The following is a 23,722-nucleotide window of genomic DNA, read 5'->3' as shown; positions in this document are numbered from 1 at the left end:
GCATAGTATCAGCCCTGTGTCCCTTCATGGGATATGGTGGGGATGGGTTCCCACTGGCCAGGTAAGTACTGCCAGTTACATTACCTGGTCCTTGTGCTTCAGCATGCTGCCATCCACGTGGTCCTGCAGCAGTGTGCTGAGTAGGGGAGTTTCTCTGCACCCTCTTTCTGCAGTGTGTGTGAGTGGGGCCAAACATAACTAGGTTCTGTATACTTAATGAAAAAGGCAGCGGTCTCTAACCGCCAAACAAAGGTGCCAGATAGTCCAGGTACTGAACAAAGACCTCATGGGTTAAGCAAAACGAGTTGACGAGGAGAATATCGGACTCACGACTTAATTATATGGCAGATAACCTCTGTTTCTCTCTCCTGATAATAGATCCCAGTAACCATACACAGCACATTCCAAAATGGAGTATGTTGTATTCTCTTAGAAATTACAATCTGCTGAGTGAGGTTAAATTTCTATTTGAAGAGTTTACAAAACTTGGGGAAGAAGCTTCAGAAACCCCTGGTGTGCCGGGGTAGGGTCCCTAGTGGAATGGCCATACAATAATTTCTGGTCATCCCATCAGAGACCCTCCACAGATAGGCGAGGTGCAATTCCTGGGCCTCTCAGCTTGCTCCTGTATTGCAGCAAGCTTGTTAGTGTCTATACCTGTTCATAGTAGTGATCTGTTTCATGAACCCTCTTTCCAGTGAGTCAGTTCATTCAAGAGGATAAGAGGGAACACACTTTACATGATTTTTATTGTTCTTAACAGATTTTGGTTTTAAAGGACTTTGTAGCTTTCATTTTGGCATGCAGAAAAATGTATTTTACAGAATGACTTCCTATGATTGTATACTGGAAATTTACTTTGAGCACTTAAGGGTGTTCACATATTTTGGTTTGGTGCATTGAAATTCCTTAAACAAGTTTCTTCCTTTAATAGGTATTCTTTTAAATGGAGTCCACTGTAAATGTGTAAAATGATTTTGTATGTGTTTATAAAATGAAAAAGACATGCTATATCTCTGCTTCCTACCATTCAAATTGAGGTCTTTAAATGTAGTTATCCTCACCATTTTACTGGGTCTGGCAATAGTCTGGAATCACTTCACTGGTCAGCACCTAGAAGCTATCTAGTAGGTTCTGACTATCAGTGCATTACTCCTCTGACAGTTCCCACTGTGTCCATTGTCAGCATTCCGTTTTCCCCACAAGAGACATTTGAATGTCAGAAGTTCAGGGATTGGTTTCAGTCTAGGCTAGTGGTTGGTAATGCTGTCTCTGATCTGTGCTGCTCTGATTTTTAATGTCGGCCATTTCTGTGGGTTTACAATAGCTGCTTTTCGCCTTTCTTGCTTTGCTCTTGTCAGCAACCTTGACTGTTACTCTTTCCTTCTTGTTTTCGTTGGAATTCAATTCAGTAAACCCCCTCTGGTATAGTATCTTTGTCCAATCCGATATGGAATTGCTTGTTTTAACTGTGCATCAATATCAAAATGATGGTCTAGTTATAAATAATATAGCCCATAGAAAGAAACCATCTGTTTAGAAAGTGATGTAAGTGAAGCAAATCAACTTAGTTCAGTGCTCCTAGGAAAGAAGAGAGACAAGGTGTGTGAGGTAACTTTTTTTTTTTAATTGGACCAACTTCTGTGGATGAAAGAGGAAAGCTTTTGAACTGCAGCGCTCTTAAGGAAAGAAGGCATTTCTGACTTAGGCTGTGTCTACACTACAGTCAGGATTGACACTCTGAGATCAATCCACTGGCGGTTGATTTAATGGGTCTAGTGAAGACCTGCCAAATCGACAGCAGATTGTTCTCCAGTTGACCCCTGTACTCTACCCCCAACGAGAAGAGTAAGGTAAGTCGATGGGAGAGTTTCTCCTGTCGGCCTCCCACGGTGTAGACCCCACGGTAACTCGACCTGAGGTGCGTTGGCTCCAGCTACGTTGTTCATGTAGCGGGAGTTGCGTAGCGTAGGTCGACTCACAGCAGTAGCATAGGCATAGCTTTAGACTTCTGCCGGAGGCAGACTATGATTATCAGCGGTGCTCAGATGAACAGAGGTTGCAACACTCTTTGTTATGTGCTTCCATAGAGCTTTTTCAGCACTGTATCCTGTACGAGTATGACAGCTGGAAAACCATAGCACTGCTGACATGTCAAGGACAATGTAATATGATTTCTGATTCCTTTTCTCCGTGATTTTTCTTCCCGTGTTTATTATAGAAATTAGCATGGAAATATTCACCTAGGGTGATTAACTCTGTGGATGAGCATGTAAAACATGGTTTATAATCAGTTGTCATAATAAAGGTGAGTAGACCGTATCTGGGTTGGTACGTTCTCATGACTATTTTGCGAGGCTTCTTTAATGGGTTCATGCGTCTTACTCATCTGAAGTAATCACGTGACACCACACTTTAAATCTCTGTGGAATCTGATGGTGATGTTAAAGACCTGACTTTAGGTGAGAGCACACAGCTACAGCACATAAAACTGAGACTTTTCCTCCCACACATCCTTATTAATAAATGGAAGGAAAGGACTTCAGAAAGTGAAACACTGTATCAGAATCTCTCTTGAAGTTAGCAGGTAGCAGCAGCTCTGTAGAAACTGATATTTTGTAGAACTAAATGGGAAAAAACTCCTACTAATGTTAATTTTCCTGAGGTCAAGTAGAACTTCTGCTATAAATTGAAAAAGGTGGATACATTTGTTTTTAAATGATCCGTCCCATTATTCCTGAAGCCTTCTCTAGTAAGATGTTTATAGAATCTGGTAAAGCCTCAACAAAAATGACAAAGGTGAGTGTTTTTCCTAAATGTTACTATTAAAATATTTGCAGCAGCAGTTGAGTGAACATTTTTAGTACATAATAGTCTATAAACTGACTAGAATAGGTTCTGAAAACAAATGTACAGCTGGGAAAATGTAAATGCTAGATTTTAAACAAACAAAACTCTCATAATTCTCTGCCAAGCTGTGGACATATTGATTTAGGAGAAGTTACTGAAAACTGGTGTTTTGCTCTTCTCCCACTTCCTTCTGCATGTAAAAATGTTCTAGTAAGTTCTGGACTTGTATCAGGTGGCATAACAAGTTCTTTTCAACATGAAGCCTTATTGCATAATATAGATACCTGCTTCAAAATACCTTGCATTTGGGTCTTCTCTCAAGTAATGAAAAAATAAAAGATGAAGCACAGTAATCGCGTTAGGGAATAATAAATAAATTATTTCAGGGCCTCTAATGAATAAAGTATAGATGTGGGAAACCTTGAATACCCTATAACTTCCACTACATGCTTATAACAAATCTCCTCAAGAATGGAATGGAACTTTAATAAGGAGGGAGGAAAGAAGTTCTTGGGGCTGAGGCACTGGAATCAGACTTGGGAGAGGTAGGTTAGATTTGGAAAGCTATTTACTCCATCTGTGCCTCGGTCCCCTATGTCCCTTTTTTGTAGGGATTACTCAGACTAGAGATAAGCCGTATAAATATTGGATCAAGACTGATTTCATAAGGAGATGGAATGGAGAAGCTTGAAATTGTAACAGTGAGTTGAGTTTTAATTCTAATGTGTGAATTGGTCAGTTTTCGTACAAGCTTGCAGGCAGTGGGAAAAAACCGAAAAATTAGATGGAAATTTGCTGCTGCTGTAAATGGAATGTAAGTGGTAACATTAAAAATGAAGTCACTGTTTTTCTGCTTGAAAGCATAACAGGATACCTTGGCGCTGGAGACTAACTCCTGTTTAGGTGCACAGAAACTTTAGAACTTCCAAAACCCCAACTCCTAACTAAAAACATTAATGGTATGTAAAGACTTAATATTGTAACAAGTACGTCATGGTCAAAGTAGCCCTTGGAATGCTTTACAAATTGAAAGCCTTTACAGTGTAGTTCACAAGATTCATCTGTCCTTTGAGATCAGTGAATGCTGCTGTACTGTGTGCTGGAAACACAGGGTCCATGAAGAGTTAATGATACTTTCATGTGAGGTGAGCTCTTGAAGGGTTGAGTGGACTGCAGTGGGTGGATTATTTATACTGAAGCAAGCTCACCACTAGCTGAATAAAGTCACTGTTTAAGATTTTGTAAAGTATTGAGCAAACGTGAGGCAACAGAAGTAATAGCAAACTGGACTGGGAAAGGTTGGGACAGTGGGTGTTTGCTCAGAAGTAATTGGAGTACGTCTGAGGCACTTGATGAAGTGGCAAGGTGGCTAGTTTCTGTGCAGGCCTTGTGGCAGACAGTGCTGTACTTTATCAAATGGCAGTATGTTTGGTGTGCTCTCTCCTTCAATCCCCTGCTTTTTAGGATGAACAGATCAAAGGCCTCATTTTATGTGTGTTGTGTGGAGAAGTTCTACTTTTCAGAAACGGTAACGGGTTTTGACATTGGGGAATAGAAGTTAGAGCAATTAAATCTATTTGCTCTCAGAGCTGGGATTTCCTAGTATAAATAGAATTGCTGGCAATGAATATGCAGGTGGTTGTGGCCTTAACTGTAATCTAACTAACCTAAAACTATATCCCAGATGGAGCTCCTTTTTTCCAATGAACTGCTTTGTAAATCTAGAAAGGTACAGCAGAGGTACATGTAGTGTGGCCCTCAAATTCTCGTAATGTTGGCTTTCTTAGCACTTCAGTACAGAACTTTACATGTGTAGCTTTCTGATTTAGCAGGGAATTATAGTCCTGTTTGTTCCTCGAAACAATTAAATTAGGATACAGGCAGGAGCTGGGTTCAGGACCCAAGTGATCGGTTGCTTCAGATATTCCATTTCTAGCACTGTGGGCAGCAAAGCTAGTTTCCATTTCAATGCAATGTGGTATTGGACCAAGATGAATGTGAGCTTGACTTAGTAATGACTTTGCAAGCCGCATACACAAGCGACTGGTATGTTGTGCGTAATCTTACACATAATATAAGATCTAAAAACTACAGGCGTAGAGGAAGCATGTAGTAATTTTTTGGAGACTATTGCTTCATTTAAACTCATTGCTTAGTGCTCTAGTGAAAACCTTTTGAAGCAATTTAGTGTGGCTTCTCATGCTGCCTACTCTTAAAAATTACTGCCCCTTTTACAAAGGGGAGTGAACAAACTCTGCATGGGCCATTTTGTAGCCCAACATGATAGGAATGACCAAGCAGGGACTTGATTACATTTCACTTTGTTGTAGAAGGATTTCCGTAAGACTGTTTCTGCAGTTAATGAATGCTGCTGTTTGACTTGTGTGTTCAGTTTTCTTGCTGTGGGATTGAGTCCATGACTTCCAGAAACGAAGTGTTCTATAGCAACATCAAAAAGTCAGTGGGAATGGTGGTAGTGCAAGAAGGCGTCTTGAAGTGGGTGTTCTATGTAAGGCTCCAACTTCAACTAAAGCTGGTTGGCTTTCAGAGAGCTAGAGTTTCCCAGCTCCTATGTATATACTGTGTTTGTGTAACTTACACACAAGCACACCGTGTATGTGTGTGCTGACTGTACTGCAAACAACCTCCAGAAGAGTAGCATGGTGAGGTTAGCCAGGTAAAAGGCCAAAGACTTTGTGGATGGTGGAAATAGAATAAGTATTCGTGTTTGTGAATTATTTAACTCTGTACAATAGAGAATTTACTTTTTCCAGAACTATAAAATTTAAGAAACTGATTACAAATCACTTGTAGACTTATCTGTTTGACTAAAATTGCAGATTAAATACTGCTTTTGTGTTTTGATATATACAGTATCTTTTATTAAATCAAGCTAGGAAAGCTGAAATATTTTATTATGGTTATTTATTGACTTTCCTGCAAAACCATGTAAACTACATGAAAGCAAATATAAATTTTTAGATCCAAGGTAAGATGTGCAGGTAACTAAAGATAAACTATTTGTAGGGGAAAAAAGACCAATTCACCGTATCACTGATGTGCTGTAAAATCCTCATATGCAATGTGAATTTGGTGAGATGTATATTCTGTGTCACTTGTCAATTTCTTCCTTTTCCTTTTAGTTTCTACTGGCTCACTTGCTCAGCAATATGCCCACCCGAATGCTACCCTGCATCCACACCCTCCTCATCCGCAGCCTTCTGCCACTCCAACAGGACAACAGCAAAGTCAACATGCTGGAAGCCACCCTGCTCCCAGTCCAGTGCAGGTAACAGCAAAACTCTAGAGAGCAAACATTTTGGAATATGTCTTATAGCCCATTGTTTTAGAAGACCCTGCTCCAGTCTGTTACTTCGGCATCTGTTTGCTTTTCATGCAGCTCCAAACATATTCTTCTTGACAAATAATCTTTTATAGCAGCTATGTTCATAGTCCCTCATTCCAGAAGTAATGTGGCTTGGAAATACCATTTCCTTATGATTTGCATGTGAATCCAAAGTGAAGTGCAGTCGGCCTGCCTTTATACCAATGTGTGATGATGATAATAAGGGTAAAGGATAGTGAATCATGACTTAAAATACTTTGTGTAAAAAGCAGGGGGTGGTTCTTCCCCCACCACCCACGTACACACAAGTCTAGTATTTGGAATTACTCATTTGACCCTTTTTGATCAGGAATGGGGGACAGGTGGCTCAGCAATGCTTTTGCAATTAATTAAGGAACGTCACTCCGCTGGTGCAGTCTGGCTGCAGGTTCGGTACGTGTGGATTTATGGCATGGAAAAGTTAGTCACAGACAGAAGTGCTGAAAGATGGCTTTTGTTTTTTACATAATAGCCTCGATTCTGGAGAACACATCAGGTCTGCAGGCTCCAGTGACTTTTTTCCCCCCGTTCAACGGACTTGGATAATAAGACCTACAGGATCAGAATGTGGCATTTTATTTTGTGTTATTTGTGCAGTGTATATAGGAACATCTTTCTAAAATGTTAGATATTAAGTGGCATTTTAGTAATTTATTATTATTTCCATGGAATAAATGTTTATCATTTCTCCCCTGGAACCAAAACCGAAACTCTCACTAATTCTTCCTCCTGTTTGCTTTGCAGCATCACCAGCACCAGGCAGCTCAGGCACTCCACCTGGCAAACCCACAGCAGCAGTCAGCAATGTACCATGCTGGTCTTGCTCCAACCCCACCTTCCATGACACCAGGCTCCAATACGCAGTCTCCACAAAATAGTTTTCCAACAGCACAACAAACAGTTTTCACTATTCATCCTTCCCATGTTCAGCCTGCATATACCAATCCGCCACACATGGCCCATGTACCCCAGGTAAACAAACTTTAACAACCTTCCAACGACTGAATGGCCTGTTGCCTCAAAGATGTCACCTTCACATGGAGTAGTGGCCTCTTTTTACATCATTTCTCTTGGCCGACTATTTTCTGTGTTGCTTAGGGTTCTGTTTGCACAGTGCCGTTCATTTAGCAGTCTGGAGGCGTACAGGTGCTCAAGAACCTTGGTGCACCAACTTCATCTAAAATAGCTACTGTAGGGCTCCACTTCGAGCTTTGGAAAAGGTATTTTGTTAAAACACATTTGAATGCAAAGCCACCTCTTTATAAAAAGTCTATTCAATGAGAAATACTCAAGGGTGCTTGGAAAATCCTGAGAGGATTATGAAGAACTTCAGAAGAGTTTAAAGTGAGGTGGGAAGGAAAGATAGTAACACTGATGGGTTGCAAATCAAATTGCCAATGAGGATATGAGGGACAGCTCAGTGGGTTGCAATGGTCAAAAAAGCAAGCTGATCTTGAATGCTGTTTTCAGTTCTGGTCACCCCACTTCAAAATCTATACGGCAAAAATAGGAAAAAAAATCCAGAGAAGGGCAATGAACGTGATTAGATGTGTGGAGAGACCACTGCAGGAGGCACTGCTATAGAGATTGGCACTATGTAATTTAGAGAACACAGATTAGTGGAAACATACAGGTACATCAAAGAATGAACACTTAAGCAGGATCATTCTTGTGGAGGATACTTCTTCCTAACCCCAGGCAGTTAGTGATTGGTTTATGCCTTAAATCAGAAGGGTTGATACTCCTTACGCATGTTACCCTAGCTAGTGTAACTCAAGATCTTGTTAATCAAATAGGAGTCTAATCCTTTTCTGAATTCTGCTAAAATCTTTCCCTCAATCTCTGGGACAGTCTCTGTTCAAGTTAATTAGGAGATGTGGGAAAAAAAATTGCTTTTACCAAATTTCCTTTTACCCATTCTAAATGTATAGCTTTTTAATTTCAGAATCTCCCATTGCCTTGCTCTTGTGTTATGAAGAAACCCCCAACTGACTTTCTTTAGCCAACTTGTTATGGGGCCTTATCTTACTCCGAAGCATCTGGCCATTGACTCAAACAGGATATTGGTGTAGGTGGGATATTGATCTGTCTTAACTTGGTAGTTCTGTATCTGACTAGATTTTCTAGTTCCTTTGGGGTCCCTGTAAAGTCCTGCATTTGGACCCTCAGATGTGCCTAATTGTAAGTGACTGCTATATAGACACCTAGAGCACCAAACCTCAAAAGCAGAGGTAATCATTTCACTTCCATGATGTAAAGGACTAGGTGAACTGTAGTGAAGTGTAACTGACTATTGCATACTTGTGTGCCAGCACACTTTCAGTAAATGGAAGTTAATTGTCTAATCTTGCTGGCTCCTTTTTTGCTTTTTGGGCTTCACAAAAAATTACTAAAGAAAATAAGAAGCTTATTCTAGTACAGAATTAACTAAATGACTGTTAAAGTCTCTGATATTTTTAATGAGCACAGTCAGTCTTCTATATCTCTGATCTTGGCTTGTGGAATTCTGTGCTGTTGGTTTCACAAACATAAAAAGAGCAGGCATGGACATCTCAAAAAATGTACAAAGTTCCAGATGGCTTCTCAGGATGGGGCAATGCCCCATAAGCTTCTAGTGAAGGAATGATATAGCTTCATCTATCTAAAAATCTCTTACAAAATGGCTACCTCAACTGCTTACAGGAAAAACAAATAATAATCCCGAAGCACCAGAGATAGGGATTTTCTAATGCTAAATACTAGCATGAAATTCATTATCGCTTTATGGTGGGAATTCTAGATGTGCTGACGCTAAGGGATTAAATTAATTTCATTTTAAAGACAATCAGTAACTTGATGCTAATTGAATCCCTGACTCACGAAACTCTGAGCATGTTACATCATTACCATGGCAAAAAAATTTTATCTGCACGTCTGTATTGATCATGGCTGCTATGGTTATAATAGTATTGCTTGGTCAAAGCAAAAATTCTGGTGTTCATGAGGGAGGTAATGCATGAGGTTTGGAAGGCATGGCTCTTGAACACAAACAAGGTCCTTAGTATGATTTGGGAGTTAGTCCTCATGCCTTTAGGGGCTTCTTGGAAGCTATATTACAACTTGAGGAGTCCCATTAATCAAATGCCAGTCTGATTTAAGACTGGCAGTGATACAGTAAAAGTAGTGCTTATGGAAAGAGTTGCAGGGTTTAGCCACATGGGAGCTTTGCCCTTTCTGCACATCTGACTTGAATGAGTCTGAAGTCCTAGCCAGTGCCTGCTACTGTCTGGAGTGGTGTCTGGCATCTGAGTTTCCTCTACCAGCTTCACTTAAAACACACCCACAACTAAAATGGGAAAACCAAATTTATTTTGAAAACTTGTTTGCATCTAAACATGGACAGTCTTAAATGCTGCCTGGTTTTTGAGAGTCCTCTTGTAATTGAGAAATTACTGCTAGAGATTGATAGGACTTTCCACTAGGAAATATAGATAGTCCCTCTGACCGCCTCCTGTCAGGAGGCGTTACTACTGAGTGAAAGGAGTTTCCCCACCAACCGAGGAGAGACATTACTTGCTTATAAGGTGATAAGCGGTGAGACAGATGCATCTCACTTTTCCTTTGGGGATTAATTATGAACACTTTCAGTACATGAGAACTGTGATATTGTGAGCTTAACTGAAAATAGAACAGATCTGAGCTAGTGGCATTACATAGTGGAATAAAGGGGGAAATTACTAATTTTCAACTGTGTATGTGGGAGCGAATATAGCTATATAGAGAGACTGGACATTGGAGAGACAATGGGCATCTAGGACAGGTGAACGTGATGATTTCTCACCTGTCTACAGTTCCCAGTTTCAAGTTCATTTCATGGAGGTGTGAAGTTTTTGTTGGAGACTTTTGCTTGGGGAAAAATGTAGAAATCTTTGCCTTTGCTTCATGCTTTTCCTTCCTCCTTATAACCATGCGTTCATATGAGGTACTGAGAAGGGGATGTTGGCTCTTCTCATGTATGTAAAGGCCTATATAAGGGCCTATTATTTGTGCGCAGTGTCCAATTCATTCTCTGCATAGGAAATGCTTCTCAATTCTTAACAAAATGTCTAAAGATTTTTTTTAAAATATTCCAAAAGTATTCTTTACCAGTGCTCTTAGTCAGCAATGAGCTCCTGCCCAAACTGAGATGATGTCAGCAAAGCCAAGAATAAGGATTTGACACCTTGTGTTTTAAAATCTCAAACTTACTCCCTATGTGCACATTTTAGCCAATTGACTTAAAATGGAGTAAATCTCAGGATTTACTGTTACAGTTGGAGGACTCTTTGCTAGTCATGTGGCCAGGAGTGTTGCCTCCTTGTGACCATTATACTAAAGAGCTCTTTGTTTCAGGCTCATGTACAGTCAGGAATGGTTCCTTCTCACCCAACTGCCCATGCTCCAATGATGCTAATGACGACCCAGCCACCTGGTGGTCCCCAAGCCGCCATCGCTCAAAGTGCACTACAGCCCATTCCAGTCTCGACAACAACACATTTCCCCTATATGACGCACCCTTCAGGTGAGGAGTGTGTGCGTGGGAGACCTGCACCTTAACTGAGCCAGGTCAAATTAGTGAGCAAAACAGTTATGAGCCAGGTTTGGGTTAGAAACAAAAAAACGTAAGATGTCCTTTTACAGAGGCAAACTGCTGAAGGCGGCAGACAGTATTTCTGCAGTTAGTATTTATATTTTGCTGCTCCAAATGTGAACGTAGTATGCATATAAGATGAATTAAGTTAGCAAAGACTTTACTTCTGTATGGCTGAAACATACGCAGACTTCAGTGTGTGTAGGACAGTATCCGCCTGCCCTTGTCTTGGGGGATAGAATATGTAGGTGGCTTATGGTGTAATGATCCAAGTTTTGTACATGTAAAAGATATAAATTGTCTTGAGGATAGTTGTAAAAATATTGCTCCAGGGATAGGAGTATTCCTGGCAACTAATGGCTGAAGGCAGATGGGATTTTGACGTTGACTTTTTATCTGAAGAGCAACATTTTGCAGTACTGTTGCTTGGGAATACTAGGCCCTACTTGTTTTGTTGCTCTTTAAATGTAACTCCTTACCTAGGTGTCTCAAGTACTGTTTTTTCCCAAAGCAGGGTGTGAACTTGTACAGTGAACTAATACCTGATTTTGTATGGTGTGGAATGGGTGGGGAAAATACGTTGTGCTTTCTTAGGGTTTAGGTAGAAAAACAGCTGAAGGACATCTTAATGCAGGTTTTTTTACAGACTAGAGCTAAATAGTTATCCTGTGATTTGATTAACTACACATTGTTGTATGGCTTATCAATCTGCTATTTACACCTGCACTCTTTTTTTTGCAGTACAAGCCCACCACCAACAGCAGTTGTAAGGCTGATCTGGAGTAACAAAGGCTGGATACCTTTTGTAGGCCAAAAACCTTCCTTCCACTGCTTCTGCCAACTGGAAGCACAGAAAACTAGAATTTCATTTATTTTGTTTAAAAAAAAAAAAAATTGATTTCTTGTAACATCCAATAGGAATGCTAACAGTTCATCTTGCAGTGGGAGAGATTCGGACTGAGTAGAGGCATGTGGGAACTTGTGGGTTATTCCATAATCCCATACACTGTATCAGAGTCCAGCAGGTGCCCAAACTCTGCTTGCTGAAAACTGGAAGTTATTTATTTTTTAACGACCCTTCAAAGTTATGAACTCATCAGCTAGCAAAAGAAGTAACACGAGTGATTCTTGCTGCTATTATCACTAAAAATCAAGACTTGGAGATCCCTTTTACGTCTAACTAAACTTGAAACAGGTTCAGTAAAAAAAATTCTAATCGTCAAACTGATGGATTATTATTTATAAATCACGTTTGATGAAGTGATCACTATTGCAAGACAGTGATGTAACTTTTAAGTTAAGAAAACTTTTACTTTGTAGATAATATAAAATAAAAACTTTAAAAAAAATTAAAAAATAAAAAAAGTTTTAAAAACTGATCGATCTGGTGTGTGTATGTTACTCTTGCCATACTTGATTCTCTAGCTTTAAGATTCTCTCCAATTTAATGTCAGGTAAAATTGATTTGGCATTATGAAATTTAAATAGTATTTGACGTCAAACCTTTGACATGTGTTTCTGTACAAGATATAAGGAGATTTTGTATAACTATCAATGTACCATACATAGTACTTCAGTCAAAGTATCCTACTTTAAATGCCTCTGTTTACCAGAACCTGGGAATGGGCGACCGGGGATGGATCACTTGATGATTACCCCTGTTCCGTTCATTCCCTTTGGGGCACCTGGTATTGGCCACTGTCGGAAGACAGGATACTGGGCTAGATGGACCTTTTGGTCTGACCCAATATGGCCGTTCTTATGATCTTAGCTCTTGACTCAACTGCAGTAGCTTCGGTCCACAACGTAGCATCTTCTGAGAGAAGCAGAATGGGAAGGCTTGAGGCTTGGGGCAGTAGAGACGATGCATAGGTCAGTAGTGTGTGTTGGTGTTTGGGGAAGCTACTTGCCAGGCTGAGCAAGAAAAAGCTGCAGTAGTGATGGGCAAAATGTAGAATGATAGGAAAAGACTAGAAGAAAAGTAAGTGAATTTCATGTGTGTGTTTAGTACATCACATGAACATGAGCTACCTCAGCCCATGTCCATAAAATGTACTGTGATCTTCACCACTGTTCCTTATGGAACATACATCTGCTAACCAAAAGTTAATGGATAGGAGGAGGAAAACAGTGTGACCTGTTAAGGTACAAACCAGTTGTTGCATTTCAAAGGTGGGTTAATAATGTGTTTGTGTAAATATGTACATATTAAATATAGCTGGCAAAGTATACCACGGCTCAGTGCAAGATGAGGCTAAATAGTATAGTTTGTCTTGTAAATCAATCCACTATGTGGACACTGCAATGAAAATGTCACTGCTTTACAGAAGTAATTCTGACAGGCAGTAGGGGGCATAAAACCATTAAATACTAATGGTGTATCTTACTCAACCAAGTGAGTAAATATACCTTGTACTTCTGTTCATCAAATACTCTATTAATAAAGAACACAACATAGCTTGTGGAAGTTGATTATCAAACATTCACGTAACTGGGAGACACGGGGGAGATAATCTTTTGTTGGCCCAACTTCTGTTGGTGAGAGAGACAAGCTTTCGAGCTTACACAGCTCTTCTTCAGGTCTGGGCAACTTACCTGCAGTATCACAGCTAACTACAAGATGGAACAGATTGTTTAGCATAAGTAGGTAACAGATTTCAAGGAACCATTCAAGTCAATGTGGCCTGTTAAAACCCTCCACTTATAGGGAAGAAAGGAAGGGAGAGGAAGTAGCTGGGGGATTGTTAGTGGGTTACAGATTGTTGTAATAAGCCATTGTCTCTTTTCAGTCTGATTTTTAGTATCTAGCAAAGATACAAATTTAAGCTCCCAGGCTCGTCTTTAGAAAGTGTTGTGCAGGTTTCCTTTGAGGATGAAGACTGATAGGTCAGATACAGAGTGATGGTTTTGTGAAAAGTTTTCACCCACAGGAGCTCTGATGTTTTTCGTCTTTTATCATTTTCCTGTGTGAGTTCATTCAGGAGTGTAATGATTGTTTGGTTTCAGCCACATAGTTGTTGTTGGGGCATTTAGTGCACTGGATGAGGTATGCTCAAAAGCTTGTCTCTAGAGACTCGCAAATCTGCAGATACCCATTTTATACCTGCAGCTGTCTGTGGACCATGTTGGCGGATCGGATGCAGATACAAATTTTGTATCCACGCAGGGCTCTATTTGTCTGGCTCACCAACAGAAGTTGGTTCTATTTAAAAAAAAAAAAAAAAAAAAAATGACCTCTCCCACGTTGGCGCTCTAATATCCTGGGACCAACATGGCTACAACACCACGTGTAACTTTCATTTCTAAAAGTGGGGAGGGAGGGCTCTTGTACTCTAGCAGCTATTAGTCCAATATCTGGCAAGTCAATGAGAGCTGGAGAAAATTAGGCTAAAAGTATTAATATTAGAACAAACAGATTCTAAAAACAATTTATTTAAGAGCTGATTTGAACATAATAGCAAAATCGCATTATTCAAGAATAAGTTACTTGTACAGTACATACAGAAACAATACATAGAAAATCTACTATACAAGAATTCTGTGCCGTTGAAAAGTACAGCTTTGAAATAAATGCACTTTATTCCAACAAAACCCTTGTTGGCCTTAATTTGCCTATGGGATAAAAAGGCAGTGAACAATAGAATGCACTCAACTCCTACACTGTGGGCCTATGCTGGCTAAGATAACATCCTGTTCTCATACAACAAGCTCTTACGTTGAAATATGGAATATTGTACTCAAACTTGTCAGTCAAGACTGAAAGGCTTTATATGCATGGTACAGTAAAACCACATCGGCTCTAAACTGACAGTTTTCTGTGGTCCAAGGAATATCAACAGTTAATTAATATTGTGTCACTGTGGCACAGACTAGGCTGCCTTAATTCTTTGATGATGTTGGCTTGATGCTTCCTCTGCTGGACCTGGACCTTTTCCTCAAAGCTTCGCTGTGGAAGGCAGCCTTGAAGCAAAAGGATCAATGAGGTTGCTGTCGGTGTTCTAGGTACCCTGTTCTTAAATGCTGGGTTAGCCTTTCCCTGTTGGGTTAGCCCTTTCAGAGGGCTAGACCACAGTGGTACTTCGTATTGATAACACGTCTCCTACACAGCCTGTCTACCAAGAGGACATGCAAGAGTTGCCTGTAGGCAGTGCCTGTTTGTCAGCAAATAGCAAGTAAGGCCTTTCATAAGAATAAGGGGGTGTAGAGTTGGGGGCGGGAGGGAGGGCTTGGTTTCTGTTTTGGCACAGCCGGTAGGCTGGATCCCAGTTACCTGCTACACCAGGCTTCTGTCCGGCAATAGGCGTAGCAAGTTGAGGCACCACATACTGTTATGTCTTCACTGTGGAACACAGCTCTAAATTGCTGCTCTGAAAATAGAAACATTTCACTAGCCCAGCCACCTGTTGCTGCTGGGGAAGAACAGAAATGCTGGTCTCCTTTACGGTGCCAGCCCTTAGACAAGCTGTTTTCAATCAGTCAGCCTCAGAGGTAAGACTTTGGAACCAATCAGATTTAATTTTGTGTGCCCCTCCTCTGGACCCTGAGACTCGAGCAGGGGCTGAGAACTTAGGCCAAAGCAGGCAGCTTGCTGGCAGTGTTCCCCAGTATCTGGTAGTCCCAGAGGCAAGGCAACTGTGCTCGGCTGCTAAGGTGAGAAATGCAAAAGTTCAGTGTCCCCCTTTGCCTCTTCATTGAAAGCAACTGTCTTGAAAACACTTCATAAATGTGGATAATTCCTTGGCCTACAAGCCGTTATTAATGTGCTTTTAAATATAGAAAAATCTTACAATAAAAGTCTACGTTGAAACATGCCACACACCTTCGCTGGTTACTTGGCAAAAAGGTCTTGGAGAAGTCCGCAAAATTACTTTGAAGTCACTTATATTTCAAGGGCTTAATGTTGCGTCCCCATGTTTCTACTAGACGAGCATTGTGTGTACTGAGTTAGTTATGAAATAGTCCTGGCAGTACAGAAGAGGAAGGGAAACTAAGTCCGACTTGGAAATGTATCACAAGCCAACTACTTTCTAGCAAGGATGGATTTCTGAGAAGGTCAGCCTCCCATGACTTGGGAAAACAGATTACAGAACTGACCCTGCAATTACTGTATAATTGGTTTTAGGACCCTAACACCAAAGTGAGGGGTTGATGAGAGGCTCTGTTGGAGTAACAGAGGGAAGGACTGGAAGAATATTTGCCCAGTTAGGGAAAGTAGACCTTTTGGCTGGAGAAGGAAAGGAATGAGATGGGTAGAACACTGCAGGGGAAGGCTGTTGACTCCAGGCAGGCTGGAGGTGGTGAACAGACTGTTTGTTAGCTTTCAGTGTACAGTTCCTCAGATTCCATACAGTCCCCTTCAGCAGTGGAGTACTCTGCCAGCCTTTCATTCTGGATTATCAGGTTTCTTTCTAGCTTTGGCTAACTTGACAGTGAAAGTCCAGAAGGAAACAACTGCAACTTTAGTGTATAATCAGAGCAACTTTCCAACTAGGTACTAGGAGAAGGAACTTATAGTCACATGTGCTTGGATTTGTTCACACAGGAGCATAGAATGAATGAGCACGAACTTGGTGTATATTGTATTAAATAAGAAAAGCAAGTTCCATTTAGTCCATAAAGAAGGCCCTGGCAAGTGAACTAACACCGAATGTGTGTGCGCGTTTGGTTGCTGTCACTTAAACAGTAAGACTTAGGCCAAAAACCCCAACTCAGAAACAGGGGGGAAGGGTCGGATAGGAGGCGGGGGCTGGGCCATGCCTGGCTGCTTGGGGAGACACAGCCTCCCCTAACTGGCCCTCCGTACAATTTTGGAAACCTGATGTGGCCCTCAGGCCAAAAAGTTTGCCCTCCCCTGCCACAGCCTATCACTTTGGGCTTGGGAAATACCTTGCCTAGGAGAAGTCCTCCGACAAAAGTGGGGGAACAGAGATTGATAGGAGCTTCAGCAGCTTCTTTGCAAAGCTGGGATGAAGTTGAGACTGTCTTGGTTTTCCTGTCCCTTGCAGTGCATTAGAAATGTGTTGGGGGAGGATAAGGGCACCGGTCACTTGCATTCCATTTTTTAAAAATTGACTGATTGCAGAAATCCTGGCCCAATTTATGTATATAATTCTATGGCCTGAATTTTTTTAAGGGCCTTTCCACAAAAGGAGAGACTGACTTAACAAAGTGTGGTCAAATGCACACAAGTGATCTAGAGGGAACAGCATCTTTTGCCAACTTCCAAGTTACAGTAATTGTAAGACTACAGTGGCTTTTCAAGTTGAATGTCTTTCTTTTTTTAAACATTGCTCCCTTAAGCCACATTCCAGAAAGTCTCTTCTACCATACAGCCCCTTCTGGTGTGGCCCAACTCTGGCGTAGCTGAGATGCTTTACCTTGGGAAACTGGTTGGGTCTAGTGATGATTTTACTAATAAACTAGAAGGTACAAAAATTCTTAATTACAAACACACAAAGTTCGTGGGTTAAAGGTTGAATTTTCAAATGCATCTAAGTGAATTAAGGGCATACATTTGTGTTGACTTGCAGATGGACCTGAGCTCAAGGTATTTAGGAGCTTTTGAAAAACCTCACCTTAATCTTTAACTAATGTGAGAAGAAGAAATTGCCTCCGTGTACCATAAATTATGGGGAGTGACATGAAAGTATATAAATGTGACTTGGTTTGAATGGTAGAAGCTGATTGCTGAGACATTTTTTTTAAATAGCAAATTAGTCCCCTTCATATTTGATGATACTCAGTTGCTTTGCATGCTGTCCCTAATACTTTGTGTGAGCTTTGGTGGACAGATGCAGGTAGCTGAAGCTTTCTGATGCCAATTTGGAATTTGGGGTGGAAGTGTGTTTTTTCCCATTTAAGTACAGTAGCAAGCACCATGCAGTGGATTCTTTTTATATACAACGAGGTGGGGCATTAATACAGCTGTGCTTTTCTTGTGTACGCTGCATGGTGATGTCTCACTGGTGAACTTTTTTTTTGAGTGTAGAGAGGAATGGGACTGATCACTTAAATGGTTCTCATCTCATAGGATTCTTTACTTCCTCAGTAGCAACATACTGGTGTTGGGTTGATTTATTAGCTCGTACCTTGTAAGAGCATTGGATCTCCAGCTGTATTCTGTGGAGCACTGAGTGGTTACATAATGCTGGCTCGCCTCACTTCTGCTGCTGGTTAAACGTTACCTTCCTTTTCCATCTAAGCAATTGCTGTCCTTTTCCTCCACAGGGATGTTATAGGAAGGAGGTGGCCTGCCTGATCCCGCATGAACACAAAGGCATCTCATCCACATTAAGTGTCAGACCCTCCGGGGGGAGGGGGAAGGAGGAAACAGCTGAGAAACTTTTCTCTGTTCTATAGGGGTTAGTGAAATTACCTATTTATTGTGAATCTATAAATCTTAACTCATAACATACAGCTCTGCACAGACCCCTGTCTCTTGGTAAAGAAGCACAAAGGCAAATATGTCACATCTCCTCCTGTAACTGTAATTCTAACTGAGGAAATGCCAAAGTCTAACCCTAGTCACAATAAGGTATGAGGATAAGAAGCTTCATTAGTGCACCCCCTTTTTGGGTAACTGTTACAATGAAGGGGCTCATGTTGCTTCTCCAAAAATAGCAAAAGCACTGTCAAAAACCCAACAGTCAGTGATTTTCCTGAGACCTACAGGTGAGGGGGATACTGGGGAGAAAAGGTTATACCCACTCTGGCTAGAAAACATGACACACAGGGAAGTCGTATTTGCATAGCTTGACTTAACAACCCTCTTTAAATACTAGATCATATTTTGTGGTTTTTTTTTTAAATGCAAGCAATGGTGGCTGTTTGTCAACACCCCTCCTACTTTGAAGAACCAAGCTGAGGTAACATATTTGGAAAAAAACTTTTGCTTAACTTCAGACTTGTGCCTAAAAGATTTCAACAGCAGAAAGGAAGTTTTACTTCAAGGCTGTGCCAAGATGTCAGTCTTCTCTTTCGTCCTCTGATCAGTTACGTTAAGCCTCTATTAATAGGAGGAAGTTAGTGTTCACTTTTTAATCGTGGCTAATAGATGTGAGCATTTCTTTTGCCCATAGCTGTAGCAGTGACTTCAACAGCTCAATTGTTGGTTTAAAAATGCAAACATGATTGAAGTTGAAGCCTGTACGCGCCATATCCCAAAGTAATGAACCCACTCTTACCTTAGCCCTAAGGCTACTGCTCGGTTAGAAATATGGAACTATGACTTGTGCTACTGCAGCACCTTCCTTGGCCATCAGGAAGTGATTTTTCTTTGTTTATGCACAGCCCAGATCAGTAACTTGTCGCAAAGAACGCCAAATCCAGTTTTGTCCAATTCTGTGGCTGTAATGGACCATTCCAGTTTCTTTTCTGGGCTGAGTCGCATCAAAAAGGGCAGTGAAGACCAAAAGCAACTGTGACATGTCTCTGTACCAATGACTAAAAGTGTAGATAGTAGCCTAAAGGGCAGAGAGCCTGACAGGTTAACAGGAATGACGTGTAAACAGTAATAAGAAAGCTTTAATATGTAAAACAGGCCCTTTAACAGGCCTAAGAGAGGGATAACACCCATACTGGAGTGAACAATTTATATCTCTTACCCCTTCCCTTACCAAAAAAATAAATCCCTAATTACATTCTTCTCACAGGGTTCCCAAAATCTATAGCAGAAGTTCTCTAACAAGGCTCCATGCCAAAGTGCGTGGTTTGCACCCCCCCCCACCCCATCTTGTCAGAGGGGCGTGTATTGATTGTCAATAGCCCGAATGTGGCCCCTGCCAGGGGAATCCAGCTCGTAGTCAGAGTCCCGCTGCCGGCTGGCATGCGTGATGGCCACATTGCTGTCTCGGAGGCTGTTGGCCAGTTCTTCTGGAGAGGGCACTAGATGGAAGATCTGTTCTGGCTGAGAACTGTGGTGAATGTCATCTGTCATGTGTAGCCGGGGGCAGCTGGAGGGACTGATGCGGGTATGGCTGAGTTCGGAGCTCCAATTCGGGACGGAGAACGGGAGCAAGATGGTGTTATTTGAGCCCAAACCTACAGGGAGAGGGGAGAAATCCAAGCATTAGATAACTGGCCAGGGTACGTGCAGGATCCAAAGAGAAACCTAAGCCATGTTGGGTAAGTTTCCCTGGCTTTGTGCCTTAAGCCTTCTCCTGTGGCCTTCCTAAGCACCTAGCCCTTGATCCTGCATGGACCCTGGCCAGTTATCTAATAGTGGGGGAGGGGCAGCACTAAGGCACACAGAACTGGAGGTGGTCTGTGGTCACTATTGTTCTCCTGTCCAACCTCTCCCTGCTCAGGGCAGCTCTTATTCCCCCTGTTGGCCAAGGTACACAGTGCTGCTGTACACTGAAGAGCTGGCTGCTAAGGCAGAGTGGGGAAAGCTCTCCTCCAACGGGGCGGGCAAACATCTCCTTGGTGCAATTTACAGAGGGGCGGGTACTTCCCCCTAAAGCATCTGTCCCACCAAAAGGGGCCTAGGCAGCTCCTGCTCCGGGGCAGAGGCGTTGAAGCCTGGGGGTGGCCTTGTGTTGCTGCGCTCCACCTCGGGTGACCCGTCCCACGCAAAGGGTTTGGTCAGAACTCCTAAACAGCCTGGTATGAATCAGATCTCCGTGAGCCGCCCCTGTGGTCAGTGGTTAGGGCAGCTTCTCTTTTAGAAAGAGGAAAAACACAGCCTGACTTTCAAACTTTCTGTATCGGCAGAGGCACTTCCTGCTCTGAACGCAGGTTCCCAGCCCTGTGCCCTTGCTGCCCCAAAGAGCCAGTGCGATCACGGGCCTAACAGGCTGTTGCTATTCGCTACTGCTGCATGCAGGAGAGAACTGGACTTTAGGCTGCAGAAGAGAAGAGCGAGGGGGGATCTGATAGCAGCTTTCAATTACCTGAAAGGGGGTTCTAAAGAGGATGGAGCTCAGCTGTTCTCAGTGGTGGCAGGTGACTGACCAAGGAGCAGTGGTTTCAAGTTGTAGTAGGAGCGGTCTAGGTTGGATAGTAGGAAAAGCTATTTCACTCAGAGGGTGGTGAAGCACCAGAATGGGTTCCCTAGGGCGGTGGTGGAATCTCCATCCTTAAAGGCTTTTAAGGCCCAGGTTGACAAAGTCCTTGCTGGGATGATTTAGTTGGTCCTGAAGTCTCTTCCAACCCCCATCTTCTATGAGTCTCCCTCCTCTTGCTACCCCTTCAGTGACTAGCTACCAGCACCAGCTCTAGGAATGCTCCTCTCAGCAGCTCATGCGAGTCTGAACGTTATTTAGGCAGTGGCAGCTTTGCTCATGTTTGATGGTAGAGCCCATAGCCACCCAAAGGAGGGACTGAACTCTTCAGGGGTGAGTGCCCTCTAACAGCCTCCAACCTACTATTTTCAGCAAGCCTCTTGGAGCCTAGCCCATACTCCTCCCCCTACCTCTTGAGGCCTGAACTACCTCCTGCTTCAGTTCAATCAACTCTTTCCCTCAAATTAGTATTCCCTTTACCAGAGCCACAGGCTCCAGTGTATGCAAGGTCTTTGCTCATTGAAGTTGGCTTCACCCCACATAATGGTAAAGAGCAAAGGGGTCAATTGTTCTCCACGTCTATGGAAGACAGAACAAGAGGTAACCGGCTTAGCCACGAGGAAAAGCTTTCTACCTATAAAGCTAGTTAAGTGCTGGAGCAGGTTACCGGGGTGACTGTGGGATTCCCATCACTGGAGGCTTTTAAGAACAGGCTTGATAAACACCTGTCAGGGAGGGTCTAGGGTTAGGTAGTCCTGCCTCAGCACAGGGGGTTGGACTCAATCTCTTGAGATCCCTTCCAGCCCATTCCTGTGACTCTAGGGGGAAGCTAGGCGCTTAAGATTTCAGCCACACCATGTTACCTGACCATGCCTTTGGTGGTTTTAAAATGTACTGAAAGAGGATGTGAGTTAGAACACAGCCCTAAACTGAGTTCCTACTCCTATCATGGCAGCGCTCAGTACTGCTCCCACCCTGCCCTGCCCTGCCCCTGCTCATCTGACTCTCCAGCTCTTGATCATAAGGCAACTGAATGACATGGCTGGGGGCTCTTTGGAGTTCTGTTTTATCCAATCGAAAACCCTTGGAGCAGGAACATGCCTCTCTAACCACCTGGGAGGTCACAAGACAGCACTCCAGACTTGGTCAGGACCGCAGCCGACCCCCCTCCACTGAACCACGGGGAGGAAGTTAGCTAGAGCCACTCGCTTTGAACTGTGCTCAGGGGAACTCTTAAAAGCACAGCTATTGTGGTGCCGTACCTGCCCTGGGGGTGAAGAGGGCTGTGCAAGCTTGTCTGGCTGCCTTCAGCTGGGGCAGCAGAGCCCTTGGGCCTGGGGCCCGCTGCAGGCTGCACGCAGAGGCAGGCTAGTAACTGTGTTTCCTCCATAAACTGAGCATCAAAAGCTTAAATAACCCAGCATGCAATTAGTCCATTGTGACCACGGCAATGCAATTAACGTGGAGAAATGAAAAGCTCTACCCCTCCTCTAAACGCCACCTCGCCCTTCACAAAGGGGCGGGGAGGGAGAGGTAAAAGCATCTTTCACACGTTGCTGTAAGTTAAGCAAGGGCAGAAGCAGCCAGCAGAGCTAGACGCTGCACCTGGAACCTGATGTGCCTACGTTCGAGCCTGTGCTGAACGGCTTCTGTGATTGCAGAGCCCGGCGGGGTAACCCCCAGTGCAGCAGGAGGCTGGTTCTGGAAGCCTGCTGGCTTGGCCTGGCCATGTGTCACACCAGAGAGGTGGGGGAGAAAGTGGGTGGTTTGCACAGATTGGAGCCGCCCGATGTCCCAGGCTCTTAGCACAAAGAGGAAAAGCACTGCTGATTCCCAGCAGTGCGTGTAACGCAAGGGTTGACAGAGAGGCTCCTGTAAAGGGCTCTACCGTTACACCAGTTATTTTTTATCCCAAGTGTCAATAAGCTCCTGCCCGAGTCTCTTCCCTCCCGGGGAAGTGTGGCCAGCACTGTGCCTGTATGACAGCAGCAAGCAGCTGGGTGTTGCCGGGCAGCGTCCCACCTGCCCAACGCTGGGGAAAGGGAGGGGAGGGGCAGGATAGGCCTGGGGGCTAGTTGAGTTGAGCAAACCGTACACCAAGCCCACATCCCCGGCCAAAGGGGGCCAGGAGCCACCTTCGATAGCTGCAAGCCATTCACTGAGCACCTGGCTGCCAGCTCTTTCCAGCCAGGACAGGGTCTGCTGAGGCACAAAGATACAGCAGGGGGGGGGGGGGGGGGAGTGTCAGCCTGATAATTATGGGCGATGCTGAACTCTAACCCCGTGGTATTACGGTGGGCTCCAGCCGCTACTCTAATTAATTAAGCCAAGGGCTAATGCTTTGGCTCAGTTAACAGAACGGATGCGTTGAGCAGCGTCGGCTGCTTGGAACATGGGTGAGGCCAGCCAGCCTGGGGGGCTCGCAGAGAGGAGGGGCTGGCAGCTGCCCCAGGAGCGACTGCCAACTGCAGCTGTGCCCAGAGCTAGGGATATATGGTGGGGGAGAGGGGGCAGCCGCTCTCCAGCGGGGCGATGGAGGTGGGGAAAGAGACAAACTTTCCCCTCTGGGCCGTGCACAGGTAGCCCCTCCTCCCCCTCGTACCGTGGGACGAGGCGATGACCACCACGTAGCTGGAGAGCTTGACGTCGCAGGCCGCGCCGCACTCCAGGGGGATGGGGCACCGTTGGAAGTGGTGCAGCATGTCCAGGATGGAGGGGAAGCGCAGGTGCTGTACGTGGCACTGGCCCCGGTTGGTCAGTGAGAGCCGCAGGTGCTGCAGGGGAGATGGGCGGGTTACGAAGCTGCTGGCTTGGCTTGCCGGGGGTGGGGTGGGGGTCGTCGGACCAGCCTGGCCTTCGTCAGGTTACATCCTGGGC

General features: G+C 43.5%; 2 protein-coding genes across 16 annotated transcripts in view; one reads left to right on the top strand and one right to left on the bottom strand.

The window, feature by feature from the left end:
- Positions 1-12,194, top strand: part of ATXN2 (ataxin 2) — a 71,277-nt gene extending 59,083 nt beyond the window's left edge. For 10 of the 13 annotated variants that reach the window (XM_073313285.2, XM_073313277.2, XM_073313276.2 and 7 more), the window contains 4 exons: positions 5,994-6,139; positions 6,980-7,207; positions 10,607-10,775; positions 11,586-12,192. In XM_073313285.2, the coding sequence (XP_073169386.1) occupies positions 5,994-6,139; positions 6,980-7,207; positions 10,607-10,775; positions 11,586-11,614 (572 nt within the window). In that variant the 3' untranslated portion in view covers positions 11,615-12,192. Of the gene's footprint in view, positions 1-5,993; positions 6,140-6,979; positions 7,208-10,606; positions 10,776-11,585 lie in introns of all 13 variants that reach the window. The other 3 variants (XM_073313284.2, XM_073313280.2, XM_073313279.2) reach the window with 2 other exon arrangements.
- A 7,155-nt stretch (positions 12,195-19,349) lies between these two features.
- The window catches only part of SH2B3 (SH2B adaptor protein 3), a 92,082-nt gene continuing 87,709 nt past the window's right edge, over positions 19,350-23,722 (bottom strand). For 2 of the 3 annotated variants that reach the window (XM_073313286.2, XM_073313287.2), the window contains exons 7-8: positions 23,448-23,619; positions 19,350-19,883 (exon numbers count right to left, since the gene is read on the bottom strand). In XM_073313286.2, coding sequence (XP_073169387.1) covers positions 19,579-19,883; positions 23,448-23,619 — 477 coding nt within the window. In that variant the 3' untranslated portion in view covers positions 19,350-19,578. Of the gene's footprint in view, positions 19,884-23,447; positions 23,620-23,722 lie in introns of those variants that run through there. The other variant, XM_073313288.2, reaches the window with a different exon arrangement.

Source organism: Lepidochelys kempii, chromosome 15 (genome assembly GCF_965140285.1).
Source record: "Lepidochelys kempii isolate rLepKem1 chromosome 15, rLepKem1.hap1, whole genome shotgun sequence".
Taxonomy (NCBI): Eukaryota; Metazoa; Chordata; order Testudines; family Cheloniidae; genus Lepidochelys; species Lepidochelys kempii.
The sequence above is the reverse complement of the archived record's forward strand: the minus strand, read 5'-3'. Positions and strand labels throughout refer to the sequence as shown.